Source organism: Mugil cephalus, chromosome 21 (genome assembly GCF_022458985.1).
Source record: "Mugil cephalus isolate CIBA_MC_2020 chromosome 21, CIBA_Mcephalus_1.1, whole genome shotgun sequence".
In the NCBI taxonomy this organism is placed as follows: domain Eukaryota; kingdom Metazoa; phylum Chordata; class Actinopteri; order Mugiliformes; family Mugilidae; genus Mugil; species Mugil cephalus.
The window spans coordinates 10,142,393-10,160,722 of NC_061790.1; the positions used below are offsets into that span (position 1 = coordinate 10,142,393).

At 41.5% G+C, this 18,330-nt stretch overlaps 1 protein-coding gene across 3 annotated transcripts in view; it reads right to left on the reverse strand.

Moving 5' to 3' along the window:
• Positions 1-247: 247 nt before the first annotated feature.
• esrrgb (estrogen-related receptor gamma b) overlaps positions 248-18,330 on the reverse strand; it is a 70,183-nt gene continuing 52,100 nt past the window's right edge. For all 3 annotated transcript variants that reach the window (XM_047574517.1, XM_047574515.1, XM_047574516.1), the window contains exons 4-7: positions 14,964-15,074; positions 14,513-14,674; positions 7,164-7,433; positions 248-4,883 (exon numbers count right to left, since the gene is read on the reverse strand). In XM_047574517.1, coding sequence (XP_047430473.1) covers positions 4,639-4,883; positions 7,164-7,433; positions 14,513-14,674; positions 14,964-15,074 — 788 coding nt within the window. In that variant the 3' untranslated portion in view covers positions 248-4,638. The remainder of the gene's footprint in view (positions 4,884-7,163; positions 7,434-14,512; positions 14,675-14,963; positions 15,075-18,330) is intronic.

An 18,330-nucleotide genomic window follows, 5' to 3' on the forward strand; every position in this document is an offset into this window, starting at 1 on the left:
TTTTTCAATAAAGATCATTTGGGATGCAATGACAAAGACCCTCCACCTATAGAGGATTAGCATAATGTATTTGATGAAATCTTTTTAACAGAAAGAATGACTCCATGTAGCTTCAGTGAGCAAGGTGCATATTTTTCCAATATGATTTTTCTTTAACCGATTCATTTATTATTTTCCTTTTTTATTCAAATGTAGTAAAAGGATGACGCTGATTCCAAATAAAGAAAATAAAAGTCCTTTGCAGCGATTACATAAACCATGTGATTTTATTGTCACTGTACATTCAGTGCACTGTTAGATCTGACCCACTCAAAAGAAAAAAGAAGAAGAAGCATATATTTACACATGGATACAGTAGGCGTGAAACACAACAAACAAAACACAAGAAAATGCCACACAATGCTGTCCAGTAACCTGTGGTTGACTCTTTGCTTCTCAGTTCCAATGTTTTTTTGTTTTTTTTCTTCACATTTCTTCTTCCGTCTTCCCAGGACGCATGTGCATAGTTAGCCTGTCCTTTTCCAAGCGCAATGGGTAAGTTCATAATTAAAACGAACCAGCTCCCTTTTAACTTGATTCATATATCACAAATGCTAACATATTGCTTTTGAGGAGGGGGGTAAACCTCTTGGGTAATCACATGTCTATGGTACATACACCTAGCAGGGTCCTTTATACACTGCGGACCGGAACGGCCGGGGAAGTTCCTCCATGTTTTATGCAAATCTCGTCATCTCAGAGTGCATGGAGATAAGGTAAGTCCGCAAATGGAACAGCGAATAAGCAGCTTTCTCCTCCGAGGAATGTGTTCCCCAATTGCAGTAAGTTCATCTACATTTTTTTTTTTTTTTTTTTCTTTTTAATACCCAGCCAGTGATGTCACTTTATTTCTGTGCCACCGATTCCCAGGAGGAGCTCGTGGCCCGCTTCCAAACCCACTGTCATTTTCAAAATATGAATTGAGGTATAGGGTCTAGACGACGTCGCTCGCCATACGTCCCGCTGCACCGATAACCAGAATCGATGATGACACAGGGAGTGTTTCAGCACGGAGACGCAGAAAAAAAAAAAAAAAAAGAAACCGTCCCACCTTGGACCGGACGCGACTCTCACATGAGTAATCGCGCTTCGACTCAATGCATCATATAAAGTCTTCAGTGGGCTCTAAATTCCAGTCTCTAATCCAACATGAGAAATGCATTAAATTAAACAAAAGATCATAGTTACAGCAATGCAACAGCAGTTACAGTATAGTACAGTGAAGTATGCACAATACATTTGTACAGTATGTTGTAAACAAAGCACAACTAAATGCCACTCCGATGCTCCACAACACAAGGAACATAGGTGGCCATATTTGCCTTGCATAGCCCAGTGATCGCTCTGTTATGAAACTATTACAGACGCCCATGAAATCGCCTTTGTAAAGGTTTAGACGAACCCTCCCCGCCGTCAACCGAAATAAAACGTCTCCCGTCCCCAAGGTAGAGCCAAAGCAGAAATTTAATTGCTCCATTTCTATTGAGGATTTCGGCTTAGGAGACAATTAGAATTAATTGGATGTAGTCGAACCGTTTTAGAAGTCTGAAAATAAATTAAGCATTTTTTCCCCTTTTATTTTCTTACGTTAATTCGGGAGAAGGGAAAGTCGGGAAACAATTATCCGCCTTCAAAAGTGCACGGAGGAGGTTTGTGAGTGAACTTTGATCAGAGGAGGGTCAGTTGTTTTTTTTGTTTAGTTTTTTTCCTGTTTTGGTCATTAACACTTCACGACAACCTGCACAACATGAACTGATGGTTTACTGAATCGCGCTCCTTTAAGAAAAGTTTTTTTTATATGTCTTAGACTTCACACAGTGTCTCATATTGACAAAGATGAGATGAGAACCATGAATAATACGGGGTAAAATCTAAATTTAAGCTCATCGGTTGGCTCCCGTTGCAGTCGTATCAGCGTATTTTGAAGAGGCTTTGGTTTGCTACGGTACACAGGTGATACATCTGGGAATGAATTAGCTGGTTAGCAACTGGGGAAGTGCATTATGGGAATCATATCCTCTACTGTATCGGGTTATAATTATCTTTGCATTACATTACGGTGAATCAATAGCGTTCCTGCGGGGGGATCGTCGCTCTGATTTATGTTTTTTCTTCCTTGTTTGGGCATAAGCTAATGGCACTTGACACCCTAAAGACACAAATGCTTTAAAGTGTTCACGAGGGACAACACCTGCCGCACTACGATCCTAAGAGCAGCTGATTACTTCACTGTTATATTATTCTGATCTCGTGATAACGCGTTCCGTCCAACCCGCGCAGGTTGTCAGGACGAGAAGACATATGTTGTTAGCGCTACTCTGATTGCTTTCCTTGAATAAATTTGGCAACTTGTTTACCGCTGATAGATATTACGCTCTAAAAGTCTACTATCGCTTGTGAATACACAGGTTTACTGATGGAGTTTGTGCTCCTCAGAGGGAGAGTCGGCGTTCGTACACAGTGCCTGTCTGGGTGATTAGCACCTTTGTTAAAGATGGACGGTACGGAGGCTGAGAACGGCCAAGTTTGAAAATATATACATTTTACAGGTTGTGAGTTTATAAATTTAATTTTCTCATGTAAATGTGTATAATCTTGAGAAAACAAAAGGCAGATTTCTCATTTTTTTCCCTTGAGATTGTGGGATAATTTGTAAATGAGTGATCACTGAAGTGCAAATGACGTGTTAAATCTTGAGCACTGATCTCTTGAAATGTTTTCCCAGTCATTTCGGCCCCTAAACTCAAACAAAACTGAAAACTGAAAAGAAAGTAAAAACTGTGGGACACAAATCCTGTGACGTGTTCAACCACCTCGACTGCCTTCTTTACTAGACTTTGGTGCTTTTTGCATCTTTAGTCAATCTTTATTTGTTGCCTCGTATTAATAAAAAAAAAAGCAAAAAAAGAAGTCACGATCTTGAGTCAATCCTTGATGGCATTAAAAAAGATGAATAAAAATGTCCGTTATAAAAAAAATAATAAAGTTATTCTCATTTACACAAGTGTCATCATACTGACAGTGTCACAACAGTGTCACAATGTTACATTAAAAATAAAAACACTGATGATATAATGAAATGTAGCGTTATTATTTTTTATTATTATTAAATCTATATTTCGGTTTCCTGCCTCTGATCTTCAATATTTTACCCTGTAGTCCACATTTTATGAAATAAACTGTGTAGGTGTGTGAGGCTAATGTATAAGCTTTGGTATCAAATATACAGTGTGTGTGTGTGTGTGTGTGTGTGTGTGTGTGTGTGTGTGTGTGTGTGTGTGTGTGTGTGCGTGCGTGTGCGCGCGTGCGTGTGTGTGAGACCAGAAATACACTACGAACTAACATGAACTAATGCCATCAATATAGTGACACTTGTTTGAGAATACAAGCTAAATAAATAAATAATAATAATAAAAAAAACTGTACAATATAATGCAATCTAATTACAGCACCATCACATATTAAAGGCCTCAAAAATGAGCACGGGACTGAATGTGACACAGACCGAATGTTGCAATCGCCACAAAGGTAGTTTTTATTACAAGCTGCGTTGAAGGGCGTATTAGATTGCATTACATAGACGTCGCTGTTATTGTGTCCTTTAACAAAAAAACAAAAAAAAAATCCTTTTTGACATACAGCCATACAGTTTCACTTATTAATTCTTAAATATAGCTTATCATTATCATGTGCATGTTTCACAGTATGTTTAGTTGCCAATGTGTGTGTGTGTGTGTGTGTGTGTGTGTGGTGACGATGAGGTGGAGTCTCTATAAAACACTGACTGAGACGCTACCAGACGGAGCTAGCTAGTACAATACCCATTATTGCCACGTTGTTCATCGATGCTTAGTGCAAACTCTTGGTGAACCTTGACCACCGGCCGACCGCGGTTCCTTCAGCGAGCACCAAGCTGACCGAGCCGCTGAGTCGATGACGCTACTACGAGGTAAATATAATACGAGGAAATGGAGAGTCTCCACTGTCTTTGATGACGGATATAAGAATATGTCTAACAATTCTCAACCCACCCCCCGCATCCCAGTGCAATTTCACACAATATACAGTACACATATTATATGTAGACCAGTTAGAGAATATTGCTTTAACAACTGAGATTAGAAAATATGAGAGAAAAAAAAAAACAAGAAACTAAACAAAAACACATCATGTGGCTATGTAGCTGTACAGTTATTTAGGACATTTATATGATCACACTTCCATGTTGAGATGAAAATACGATAAGAAACAAATTCACAGAAGCTTCAGGTGATATAGAGCAACGGGTCTCCGGTTATAACAAGACCTTGGTCGCCTGATTCTCTGTACACAACAACTTTATATACATCATTGTGATCCCACATCAATCAGTCTATTTGTCACCCTTTGTTAAAACTATTTCAAGTTTCCCCCTCTTTATCTTTTTTATGTTTATTACTGTTTAAAAGTGTTAAAATGACTCAGTAGTCCAAACGTCATGCTTTCACTGTCGGTTGGCACACCTGCTTCCTTTTTTTTTTTTTTTTTTCCCACCGGGCTGTCCTTCGCCTCGGACCGGGCGACGCAAACGCTGTCTGTCAAACGTCTCCCGCCCGGGTGTCAAGCCTTGGCCTCCAGCATCTCGAGGAATAGTTTGTGCATGGGGACTTTGCCCTGCATTTTGATGCTGTAGAAGTGCTGCACGGCCTTGGTGGCGGTCTGACGCAGCAGAGGCAGGGTCATTAGCAGCTTGCCGGCCCGCCGGGGGTCCTCCGGGTGCTGGGAGCCCTCGAAATCCTGCAGGGCCTCGTGTAGAGAGTCCTGGAGCCTTTGCACGGCCTCGATATTCTCTATGTGCATGGAGTCTGGAGGGAGACGGGGGCGTTGTGGAAGAAAAAGGGAGACACACAAGAGGTGTAACATTCGCATTTTGAAACCACTTGTTGAGGTGAGCGGCGAACGCAGCGACAACAACAGCTCGTTTTGTTTTGCAGCGGCACCGTGTGGTTTTAAATTCTGCAGCACGCAATACTGGAGAGAGCTTTTCTCTTGTTAGTAGTTAATGATGCCCCTTAAATAAATGCCTACACGTGGCCGGGGCTCGAGGGAGAAGGGGAGGCAGAGGGAGAGGTACTGTAGGTCTGTATAAATATACAGTGGGGCAGAAAGAAGATTCATTCCTTTTGGTATCATGGACCACATACATCCCCCCTCCTGCTAATGAATTCAGATGGCTGCATTACTGGGATATCGTTCAGCTGAATGATGGTGGCAGATGGCCTTCATTTCCATAAGAAAGAGCAGTTGGCCCCCTCATGTATAGGCTCTAAAATAAAACCAGTTGAGACTTATTAAAAACTGCTCGCCACGTATAAGTCTACATGTTAGAGGAAAACAGGCTCGTCCTCCAAAGGACGAGTTGTCAGCGAGCGGTTTAATGGACAAGCGGTGGTTCGCTTTCAGCCAATATCGCCGCACACACTCGCAGTGTCAGGTCTAATCTGTGTATGCATCGCATCCACAATTCATTAGACACAATGCGAATTCAATTCAGTATTATAATTGAATCCAAGAGAATAAGATAGACTCGCCTCACCCTCAACGCGCTGCGTTAGTAACGCGAATCCAAACATGGCCGCTGATTGAAGTGTGAGTGAATTAGATCAGCGCCGCTATGTGTCATGAAAGTTGTGTTGAGTGAAGTGAGGCCGTGTATGAACATGTAAATGAGGCAGAAAAAAGGAAAGTACAAGGCTAATTATGTTCCTAACTGACTGATTAAGTCTCTTTTACCAGTCGCCTTCTGTGTAAATTGCATTTCTATCTTGGGAAATTAACTAGGCTATGTGGACCGCACATGTGTTCCAGCACTCTTCATTTGAAACCTTCATGTTAATGCTGATCTGATCCTCGTTTGGCTGCGTGATTACGTGTGTGTGTGTGAGAGAGAGAGAGAGAGAAGAGGGGGAGGAGAAAGAAAATATGTTTTCAAATTTGTGTCAGTGTGTGTAAATGCACGGGGAGCGGGCGCACGCATGTTTTTTCGCATGTGCGCGCGTGTTTAAGGGGGTTACGGGCGGAATGCAAAACTAACTTTGAAGAAACAATTTCCATGTAATCCGTCAGCAGCCTGGCGTCAATCCCGTCGATACTCTGCTAATTACAAAATCAATGGCCATGAATTTCCACAGCTGTCACACCCACAGGACCGCTGGAGCCGAGGCTCTCCGAGGCCGCGTTCAAACGAGCCGAAGTTGCCCCCCCGCGACCCCCGCCTTCCTCTCTCACACTTCTCCCTTACCTATCTGTGTTTCCACAGCCTCCCCTCCACTCTCCCATGGAGTGTTTGTCATCAGAGGACTAAAGCTCTGAGCTCAGCAATTTTCATTTTTCAGTCAGGCAGGAGAAAAGACTCCTAACAGGCATTGATTAGTGGGGGGACAGGCCCAGCCACATGAAAAGCAAACTGTCAATACGGGCGCAGCATCTTCACATTGGAACAAACGAGGCCCGTCGCTCCCCAACGCTCATTCCACTCCACTTAACACATTTTATTGACAGCCCCTGTTTTTCTAATGAAATGCTAAATATATCTCCCTCGGCCGCGGCGCGCTGGCAGCCACTGTTATGGAGATGGAGAGAATGAGAGCGCAATGTGACAGGCGCACGCACGCACGCACATGTATCCGCACACAAATTAAAATATAGCTGCGCACACACATCCAGCGGACGGAGAGGGCCGGGGTGGTGTGTTAAATTAAACAACCGCGCTCCTGACCTTTATGTCCCTTCTTATCGGGGATCCTTCAATGTGGAAGCGATGGTGCCACTAGATATAGTTAACCACTTCACATTTCGGTGTTTTGTTTGTTTAATTAAATGCCAACTATCTCGATTTATTTGAGATTTAATTGAGAGATTCCCGTTCCAGCGCTGGAGTAGATTTGGCCAGAGGTTCTTAGGTGCACCCACTCAGTCTGAACTCTTACTTACAAATCCTACAGTATTCAGCATTTATATGTTTGTTTGGTTTACGCTGCTTTATTTTTTATTTTTCTCTCGTGTGCGTTGTGTAAATTTCAAAGTCTGGATGGTTTGTACATTTTAGGATTCTACTAAGAAGTCGAACAACGTTTTACCCTTACCTGAGTTAGCCAGAGCAATGGCTTTGAGCGTGACAAATTCCTCCTTCTCCATGCGCAGCTTCTTGTAGCGCCGGACCAGCGGCAGGATGGCGACATGGAGGTCCAGCAGGCTCGAGATCCTCGCCTGCTCCTCGTCCACCACGTAGTCCTCCGCGTACACGATCTCATCCTCGCAGGGCAGCGAGCGAAACACGATGCTCAGCACCAGGATCTCCATCCAGGCGCTCTGCAGTAGACTCATCTGGTCTGCCAGCGACAGCGTGGAAAAACCTGCAGGGACGTGAGGAAAACGTTAACACTTCTGGGAGCTCACACGCCGCAAGCATGCGATGTAGAGAGAGACCAGCTCGTGAACATAGCTGTTCACTAACTGGTCACCTCAGCTCCTCCATTTTTTTTTTTATGGGCAACTTACAGTCACTGTACAATATCCCCAGAGCAGTCTAACTTGAAACGGAGGCCGAGCACTGTATGCGGTGGCTTAAGGGAGCAATATAAATCAGTCAAGTGTAGAGGCCTTTGAAACATGAGCCAAGGCTGCTTCAACCACCAGCAGTCAACAGTCAGCCCTTCTGCAACCACGGACATAAGCGCGTGAGACGCAGCTTACAGAGGACAAATCCATTGTTAACCCTACTGTTCTTGTCATGGTAAAAAAGATGGAATTAAAAAGCAAAATAAAACAATGACCGCACTTAAAGTAGGACTTAAAGTAGTTTCACACATTATTTGTTGTTGGTGAATATAAAGTTTGCAACGAAGGAAGTTACGAAATTCATTTATGTGGAAAAGTCAGTGACACTTTTTTAAAGCAAACAAACAATAAGGACATTTTTGGAAATTGTGTTACAATTAAAAGACGCCATACGTCAATCAGAAAGGACAAGGAGAAGAAATTGAAGTACACTGAAGGTTTAGTTCTGAGAGAAATACGGCAAAGTTATGTTCTCTGGTCTTTTAAGCTCCTGAGCTTTTATTTGCTATGCATTTTAAATTCCTCCAAGGTATTTAGATTAGTAGGACCTAAGAAGTATAAGAACTAAGCATCATCTTTAAACAGGAAGTAGTAGTTTTTGAAAAAACAAACAAAAAACAATGTCCTCATATGTGGAGACTGGGAATTGTTTTTTATATTATAAAAAACTCACCAATGTGTGATAAAATATAAAATTGTTTATTTTTACACCTGAACATGGCTGTGCAATGACTTAATTTCAAACCCAACGTCCTCAGACGAGTACTTGCTAATTAACAAAAATTGCTAATTTGTTAAATTTGTGCATCATATTAAACTAGAAAGGTTAATGTGCACGAATAAATAACTTTTAACCTTTGCTACCACTAGATGGCAGACTAAAGCGTCCACTAATGAGGACAATGGGTTTAAATGAAGCAGAATAAGCTGCAATAAAACCTTAAACTTAACGTCCCCTTATGAGGACGCAGGGTCAGGGAGGTTAAAGGCACGATCAATTAAAAATCTGTAACAGGTTGCTGCATAACACCCGACACAACGGAAAGAATTTGCGGTTAAGTGTGTTTTTGTACTTTTCATTGAAGCTGTTTATAATATTTCTGTCTTTTAAATTAAGACCGTCATCGCTACGTCTGTGTGTAGTACAGTCTTTAAGTCAAGGAAAATGAAGGTCCGAAGCAAAACAAAAAAACGCAAACATGTAGCCTCCTTCCTCTTTAGTCTTTCATGTCTTTCAACCTTCTCAAGTCAAAGTAGCAATTCATCCAGATCTCGAGGTCGACCCATCACCTCGCTCCTCTAACGTTCACACACACCACATCAAACAGACGGGCACCTGAAAGGACCTCAACCAGCCACAATACCTTTCACGACTCTATGGTGAATAGGAAGGTGATTGGGGGTATTGACCAGGGCCTTGAACCCACCAACGCTACTTACTTAAATCTGAACTTGTATGGATTGGAATCGGGCAGGTTGACTTAAAAGAGGTCCTCGCGATGGTTCTTATCAAGCAAATAGAGAAACGGCAGAAAGAGAGAGAATGAGGCTCAGAGAAAAGAGTGCTGGGGGTGTCATTGATTAGTAGATTGTAATCAGTCCACCAAATGCGAAAGGGGGATCGATCCAAGCCTCAGATCTGACAAACAGACAGTTGATGGAGGACATCCGGTACATGTTTAGTGGGGGAAGGGAGGACTACAGGATCACTGGATGTAGATATCCAGGAGGTATCAGGAATTCACTAATTCAGTTTCCCAAAAGACAATTAAGTAAAAAAGAGGAGCATTTAGAATAATGAGTTTCTTTTAGAAAAGTCTAAGAGTCTAGTCTAGTCTGAAAAGATTCAGACTAAAACCTATGATTATTTTGTTTTAATGCATAACAACTTCCAAATAGCTCAAGAGAAACATTATTAAGTCTGCATTATGCGTCATTTCTATTGTTCTAGTGTCTTCCTTCTTCATCTTCTGTATTTGTGAAAGAACCATCCCCCCCTTCAACCGTCTCTCATTTTCTTCATCATTCTTTCCTTTTTCTCAGCCTTTTTTCTTCTTTCCACTCAATTTACTGAAGCGTTGGAGTGACTTCCTTCCTCCCTGGGGCCACCCTGGGGAGCTCCAGGTACGGCGCCGAGAGGCGGCTGAGTTAAGTGTCGCTGTGGAGGAAGAATCCCCCTGATGAAATATCAATATTTCACCCTACTGATTTAATGCCGTTTGACCAAACATGACACAATATTGAGCAAGCCGGGGAATGTCAATGTCTCCGTGTCTGCAGTCTCGCTGCACGGTGACAAAAAAGCACGAGCAAGGAATGCTAGAGGTGTCCACTGCACTGAAAGAAATTAATATCTGCTGTTCTGCACTGACAGACAACAGCAATTACAGAAATAACAATTATGTAGTTGGCTGATTGAAAATTTAGCTGAATGACTGTAAATTGTCTAATTACGAATTTTATGACTAATTATTTCACAGAAGAAACAAATGATACAGGATAGGAAAAGATCTGAGAAGCACTCTGCCTCTCGACAACGATATTTATCACATAAAATGTCCCATTTTATGTGATGAACTTGGTGGTTTTAAGAAATTATATTTTATTTTAGATTTTATTTAGTCAAAACACCCTTTTTACGGCATCTGCCTACTCATTACACTAAAGATTAAATGTAATAAAAGGAACCTAAAATTGAAAATTTGATTTGAAAGTAAGTCAAACAAACTGCATGGTTTCTACTAGATGGCAGCCGGTTATTGCTACCCAGCTAGGCTAATTACCTTTTAGTCATTAACCACTTAATTAGCATTTCATTTTGTCTCCCTCGTGATTAGATTTAGTTATTGCCTACTTAATGATGTTAGATAACAAAGTGAGCAACCAACATTAATCCACATGTTTAAAAACAGATATTCACACAAATAAACAAATTTAGAATTAGCATTGTCTAGCTAGCTTCTACATTGTCTGCCTAGAAATAGTTCTGGTGAGGTCAAAATCATGGTCTTAATCGTGGCTTAATATGAAAATATTTAATTGACTTTAACAGTTAACTGAAACACAGAGCACACACAAATTTTTAGGCATACTTTTAGCGCAACAATTAAGCTGTTCACTGTTGTCGCTGTCTGATTAACTATCAAAGTGAGCTACCAAAATGTTCATTAATCAGATATTATGTGGTTTTAAGGATATAGCATAACTTTAAAAAATACATTCATCAATACAGTAGCTGAAATGATCTCACCAGCTAGCAAATAGAAAACAAAAGCGGCTAGTTAACGACTTAGCTAAGCTAGTTATCGTTTAAAATAGCATAATTCATTATTTTGGATACCAAGCTGACCTACTAAAATGTAGGTTCATCTAAAAATTAAAAATAAAATGTAATTACAGAGAGTCAGTTAAAAAATATACTTAGGATTAGCTAAAACTGTGCATGGCTATGTCACCAGCTAGCATTTGCATCTAATTAGCTATTATTTATGTTATATTAAAGAAAAGGGGTGAAAATGGAATTTATCTGAAATAGTAAGGTTAGGGAGCATCAATATTCACTAAGGCAAAGGACTTTTTTTTAGATGCGTTTTAGTCTAATAATTTAGCTGGCAGGTGTTTTTTTCCATCATTTATGTTTATTTGAACATTTAGCTAGCACCACGTGTTTTTTTTTCCCCAAACACGCTGAAACACCAAATCCATTTACCCTTTCTATATGGCACCCAGTAGGTCATTTTACGATCAGACATTTTTTTCCTCGAGTGTTCAGGATAACATTAACGGCGGCTCTGTTCCCACTAATCAACTTAATACTTACCCCCCCGTGCATTTCCTACTGTGACATATCAAAATGGGCTGACGCTGGTGATTGTTTTCAGGACAGAAATGTGTTCTGGCAGTGCAACAGTACAGTACAGGTACAGATCAAATAACTAATTGAATCCTTATTCAGTACAGTGAACAGACTGAGTGGTTGGCAGTGGAGCTTGAAGCTGTCACTGAGAGCTGGGTCTAAAACAGACAGCAGTTCACTCTCTATTCATTTAGTATCATTACAGGCCTCCTAAGAGCCCTAATGGGCCTAATAAAAAGACAGAGGTAATAATGAGACTAGAGGGCCCTATATGAGCGGGAGGAGCAGGAGGGGGAGAGCCAGGGGAGAGCAGGAGAACAAGGAATCCAGAGAGTGTGTGTTAAAGATATGACGGTCGAGTGTGTGTGAGAGGGGCAGAGAGAGCGAGGGGAAAAAAATCAAAGAGGAACCGAGGGATGCTCTGAACTCAGTGAGCATTAAATACCAGAGGGTGCCGAACGCTGTTGACTTGAATATAAATCTCTGTGTGTTGTGTTTGTGTGGTAGAAATTAGCAGACACCTCTGCCTTTTGCTCGGTTTCCATTTTAACGACGGTGTGTGTGAAGGTAACACAAGGTAAGGTGTTTAACTTGCAACGAAAAGGTTTTGTTCTTGCAGCTCAAATGTTTTTACTTTTACAAATCTTTGCTTTTATGTGTAAAAAAACAAAACAAATGAAGGCATGCAACAGAAATCCCATCCAGTGTTGCATGTTTCTTCCCCGCTCTCTACATGTGGACATTGAAGGACTTTTACATTAATGGAGCGATCTGCACTAATGACTCTTATTACCTCATCGTTAAGGCCATTAGCGCAGTGGGCTATGAGTGTAATGGCGGGAGTGGACGCTTAAACTGTAGGGACCCCTTTTGTCTTAATCGTTACTTGGTGACACCCTGACCTGGTGGACCCGGGTAAAATGTCCCCAGAGTGCCACATGCCCCTTTAATAACTCTGTCAGGTCTGGATTTAGATCTTCACGCCACCCAAGATCAATAGTTATACATAGAAAATGCAACAGAGAAAAAAAAAAGCATGAAAAGTTACCTTACATGGCCTCTTTCTTTTTCACTCTGAAAAATACCTGAATTTGATTCTTTTGAAAACTAGTTAAGACACATATTTGTTCTTAAGGCTGAAAAAGAGGACATGGGAAAAAAGAAAAAAAAGAAAAAAAGCACATTTGGGTCAGGGATGCTCCTCCTGTCCCTGTTAAAGCCGGTCTCTGAGCGTAAACTCCAAAGTGGTGAGACAGCACCCCTGCCTCAAACCCCCAGCATCCCTCTCCGGTCTAATCGCTTAATCAGGCTGCACAGCTCGCCCGTGTCTTTGTAAAGTCATTCCTCTGAGGTTCAGAGTGCTGGACTCAACAAACCTTCACACACATCAAATTGCATTAATTACAGCCGGGTTTCAGAAGAGACCTCCTTCACGGGAACGGAAACTTTTGTACTGTAGCAGTTTGTGAAGGGAATTACATGGTTTTCTGCAGTTTATGGCCACCACACAGTATACCTTTGTTAGGTGGGTGAAAACTACAAAATAAACTGATGATAGAGCTTCACATAGAGGAAGCACGTAACATCAAAAAAAAACGTGGTTCCTCACTTGGAGGTTGGGGGAAGCAGCAAAAATACGCACTTGTTACAAATTCAGTTTTTAAATTGCTGACATTTCCTATAATGTCCTATAACGTCAGCCCCCAGTTCTTTTTCTTTCTTTTACTCATCAAACTCTTGGATGAATTATGGAACTGAACAGGTCACTGACAGGGCTAAGCTACATACTAGCAGCCACCAGATGCGTTGTGTGTTTGAGGAGGCTGATGTCGGTGCAACCTATGCACATGTTGGGCAACTCACAAACGCCTGTTGCCATGTCATCAGCTGTCATCGCTGCAGAGTGATGTCCCTCCCTGTTGCTAGTCACTCGGTCGGTGTGAAGTCATGGCCCATGCTACATTTTTTCACAAAACTACTGTCGCTTCTGATCTTTCTTTCGCGGCTGGTGAGTATTGTGACTGTGCCATCACAGGATCGCGAGTTAAGAAAATGAATGTGAATAATACTTCACTTCACTAATTGCAGTTGTTATAATAATTGTTTTCCAAATGAAAACATAAATTACTTTGGTTTCTAATTCTCATTTGATGATTTGCAGCTTCTTTTATGCCATGTAAGTTAAATATATATGAAGACATGAAAAGAATTTACGTAAAATTCGTTCACAGAAACATTCACGGCCATTTAACCCAGTTTACCGAGACAAAACATTTGAAATATACCGACTATGACTTGGTTTAATTGAATAATAATTGAACCGGATGCATCTTTGTGCATTGCTTAACTGGATCAATGGCTTTCTACACCTAAACACACTGAGGTCGAAAGTGTCTGCTTCGACTGATAAAGATGAGAAGAAAAGAAGATCTAAGAACATTTGCATAGCAAGTCTTAGTTAAGGATTCATCAACAAGGAGAGGGGGACTCCGCCAGTATTTCCCTAAATAAATCAATTTCAACATAGGCCCTGTGCAGTCCCCTTAAGTAAGTAAGAGGATTGCTTTCTTTAAGTCTGGGATTGAAATGGAATACATTGACATAGGGGCGGATCCCAGCCCCCAGACTCTCCCGCCCCACCCAGTCAAATCAAAGGTTTCAGCTGCTCTTTATTGATTAGATTTTAGAATATGGGACTAGCTTCTCCCTTAGGTGCAGATGAGTAGCAGATGTTAATTATCCTGTGTGCGCGCTTGTGAGTGTGAGTGGGAGGGCGGGCGCCGGAGTTGTGCACAACAGTCGGTGAACTACTTCAGCAATCTCACACTGTAACGTTTCAGCAAATCCAAAAACAAATGTGCCGTTTTAGTTTTTTTTATAAAAAATATCGTGATCCATAAGATTCAGATAATCTTGACTTTTGTCTCTTATAATGAGATAATCTACAGATTTTTCCACTTCGACACATTTTCTAATGATGTGTTCAGAAAAGCCCGACTCCAGCAGCCACATCTCTACCTGGGATATGTTTGGCCCAGCCGATGATGACCACCAGCTCGCGGTCGGCCAAGTCGCACAGCGTGGTCAGGGCCTTGATGTCTCCGTCGGGCATGGTGGGGTCGGGCATGGCATAGATCTTCTCTGGCTCCACCACCAACAGATGGGAAACGATCTTTGTCACTGAAGGAGAATGCAGAGAGCGAGAGAGGGAAAAAAAAGAATGAGAGCGGCGTAGCGTGCTACACGACAATTTTAAGCGATAGTGAGCGGATAAAGCTGGAATGCACAAATTACAACACTGGTGGAGTATGCTGGATGGAGGGCTGCCCAAACAATGAATCTGAATTCGAAACTTAAACATCCATCTATGCATCTGCATTTGCTGATTCTGTAATAATGTGCTACCATCCAAAATTCATGATAAAAAAAAAAAAAAAGAGGAAGAAGAATTAAAAGCCGGGTGACTCACATGGCTTTTTGGCCGGAGGGGGGATGGTGAGGCCGAGGTACGTCCCGTTTTCTGCGTCCAGCCTCCGCTTGTACTTCTGTCGGCCCCCTCTCACCCGGTCCAGACGCACGCCTGCAACGAATATCACACATGTATAAAGGCAGCTAAACCAAAGGTACACTGAAGAGTGGTTATTGAGCAGAACAACATAAATGGGAACTAATATGACGATAATTCGGTTGTGCTTACAGGTTCATTTTTATCTCGATCAGCTAAATCTTCATAATTAAATTTAATTGCAGTGGACTATGATTTTATGCTTTTACAATAACTGTTGTATTGAAGCATTGGAGCATCTTTATTATAGGTCATTATTAGGAAGCATATTTTGCTGAGTCACAAAACTCTTTGAAATATTTAAATGTTTAACTTCATTGTGACACATTATATGTATTTTTGTTCTACTTGTAGTACACTGTATAACGTACATAAACTGCAAGTAAAGTCGTACTTTATTCCTGATTGTACAGCACTTTTCTTCCTTTATTTCCAACCCTTTGACAGCCGGGCAGCCCCGTTCAGCGTGAGCATACAGACGTGACACATCTGGGATTATCTTCAAAGCCCTCGCAGAGGACACAGCCTCGATTCACCTTACGTGCCGAATTTACACGCTTGCATTAAAAGTTGTTTGAGCATCGGGGGGGAGAGCAAACAGATTTTACATGGTCAAGTGGAATTGAGTCGTGTGAGATTTCCCAGTGACTCGCATAAATTCCTTTGATTCCCCTGGAAACAAAAGAATCCGATTAGGATGGTCTTTCAATTTCCTGACACCGACTATCCACTAACCTAATTACCCACCGTGCCCAGAGGGAGCTCATTCTTCCCAGCAAACACAGTGAGATCATTTTATGCCTGGCAGATTGAAGCTAAATCGAGAGCCCCTCTCCTAACACAGCTTTCCATTTGTACGCCTTAAAGTAATCAATAAGGCTTGCAAATAGACTTCTTGTTCTTTGAACACATGTGGATGCGGTTTTAATTAGTCAGTTAGGCAGCTAGGAACTGGGTTGGCGATGGATGGAGCTTTAGCGGTTGTTTTTACCATTATTCTTGGTTAAGTTAAATTTAAAATTATAAATTGTGCCGCAGGAAAGTGCACGCATGTACTCGGGATATTAAATCAATTCAGTCGCTTCTCTCTGTTTAATAACACACGCAGGCCTAATATAAGAATATGCAGTTAGTGAAGGCTTTAACTTTAAAACATATTCAGCCGGCACATAGAGCATAAATTCATAGACTTGTCAGTTTAAGTGACAGTGAATTATGGCTGCTTTTGTTCCAGACATGTACCACCATAAACACACACACACACAGAAACACACACAGACACTGGTTTCCCCGCCGAGGGCTGCTGGGTCATGTGGCTGCGACAAGCGACAAGTGACCAAACAGCCGGAGTCAGAATTCCAAGATCTGCGGGGGCTGTTTGAACTGGAACATCCAACTGGCCCATAATTAATAGACGCTGACAAGAATTAAGAGCTCAGCGCTAACCAGTTTCAGTTTACAGCTTAGCGGCGCTGCAAACGGCACAGACCTGAGGCAGGAGGGCAGAGAGAGTGAAGGAGGAAGGAGGCGAGTTAGATGAGGGAGAATGAGAGGGAACAATGTTTTTTTTTTTTTTTTTGGTGAACGTATCAGTTTTCTGCAAGATCTATTTCTTTTTTTTTTTCTATCTCACACTTTTCCTGCCTCCCTTTCAGCGTCGGGTGCCCGTCTCCTGCCAGTCCCAGTCAGCGCCTGATCTGACCAGCGCGGGATTATCTCCTCCCCATGTGATACGGAACAGTACTGAGAATCTGACCACAACAAGACAGCTGGATGAGGCCCCTTGTCGAGGGCTGGAGAGGGGAGGGAGGGGGGGGTTGTGTCATCGTCAGCACCGCATTCCGCTCCCTCAGGCCCAAAACCACATCAGCCTCCATGATTCAAGACAACGCCGGTCCAGAGGAGAGGTTGTGACAGGGCAGTAAGACAGCCCTTGACATGGGGGCCAGGCGGTTCCACAGATCCTCTTAAATAGCATCTAGATCCATTTTTTATGGTTGCCGGCCCTTCATAAAGTGTGACAGCCAAAATATGGAGGCAGATGGGTGAGGTAGTTGCTGGATGCGATGAATTCAGTATTATCATACACTATGGTACTCTCATCATGCCGGCTGAGAGAGAGAGGCCGTCCATCCTTGCTATGTGAGTGTGTGTGTGTGTGTGTACTCACATGTGTGTGCGTAAGGAAAGACGATAAGCCATACAGTATTTACATTGAAGAAATCTTTACGGCCACCTGACCCCGGCTTCCCTTTCACATTTACTATCTTTATTGACTTGTAGGACTTAAAGCAAATTCCCGACTAAAGCAGCTGTGTTTCATTTGCGTGTGTGTTTAAGCTTCGTATGGATTTATTTTATTCTGCTGCGCTTTGTCGGAACACATGAAATAAACATAAAATAAATATAAAGAGTCACGGAAATACTGTCATTATTGAGTTTGTCATATCTTATTTCATGTACAGTAAATTGTATGAATTAATTAAAAAAATGGACCCACTACAGTTTAAATTAGGGGTATTGCGAAGGACTTCATGATACGATACGTATCGCGATACTTGAGTCACGATACGATACGTTATTGCGATGCTATTGCGATATATTGCAATGTTCCACATAATGACAAATTTTAAGTGCAGCTTAAATATTTGCTACCTACATATTTGTACATCAGATGACCGTGATAATTCATTGGAGTCAAAAAACAATATTAATTCAAATGATCCATTTCCAATTTATTGCGCTCGTAGAGAAAAAGTGGTGATGGAGGTGTGGAAGTCGTTCACGATTGGCCAAACACATGGCTTTTTCTTTTTCCTTTTAAAATTGATATTAAGACTTTCAACATCGATATTGTATTGGGAAAAAACGTATCGCGATATATTGCCGTATCGATATTTTTTCCCACCTCTAGTTTAAATTGACCTTCTCCATGGAACAAAAAAGAACTAAATCATTTATTTTATTTAAGTACTGAGACTAAAGATAATGCTACTAATGTGTTTGTCGGTTTTAATATTGTTGTTAAAACCTTGAATTTCCCAAACCAAATACACCCTTCTGTGCCCTAAATGTATGATGTCAAGTAGAAGAATTCAAACGAAATGTGCACAAAGGAAGCAGCAAAAAAAAAAAAAAAAAAAAAAAGCAACCTGTAAAAATCTACAGCAAAAAGTCTCAAAAGCTCCAACTGTGATTCAATGATTTCATGCAGGACAAGAAAAAGATCAAATCTGCGTGCGTGTCCCACGGAGTGTGCTGAGGTTGTGTG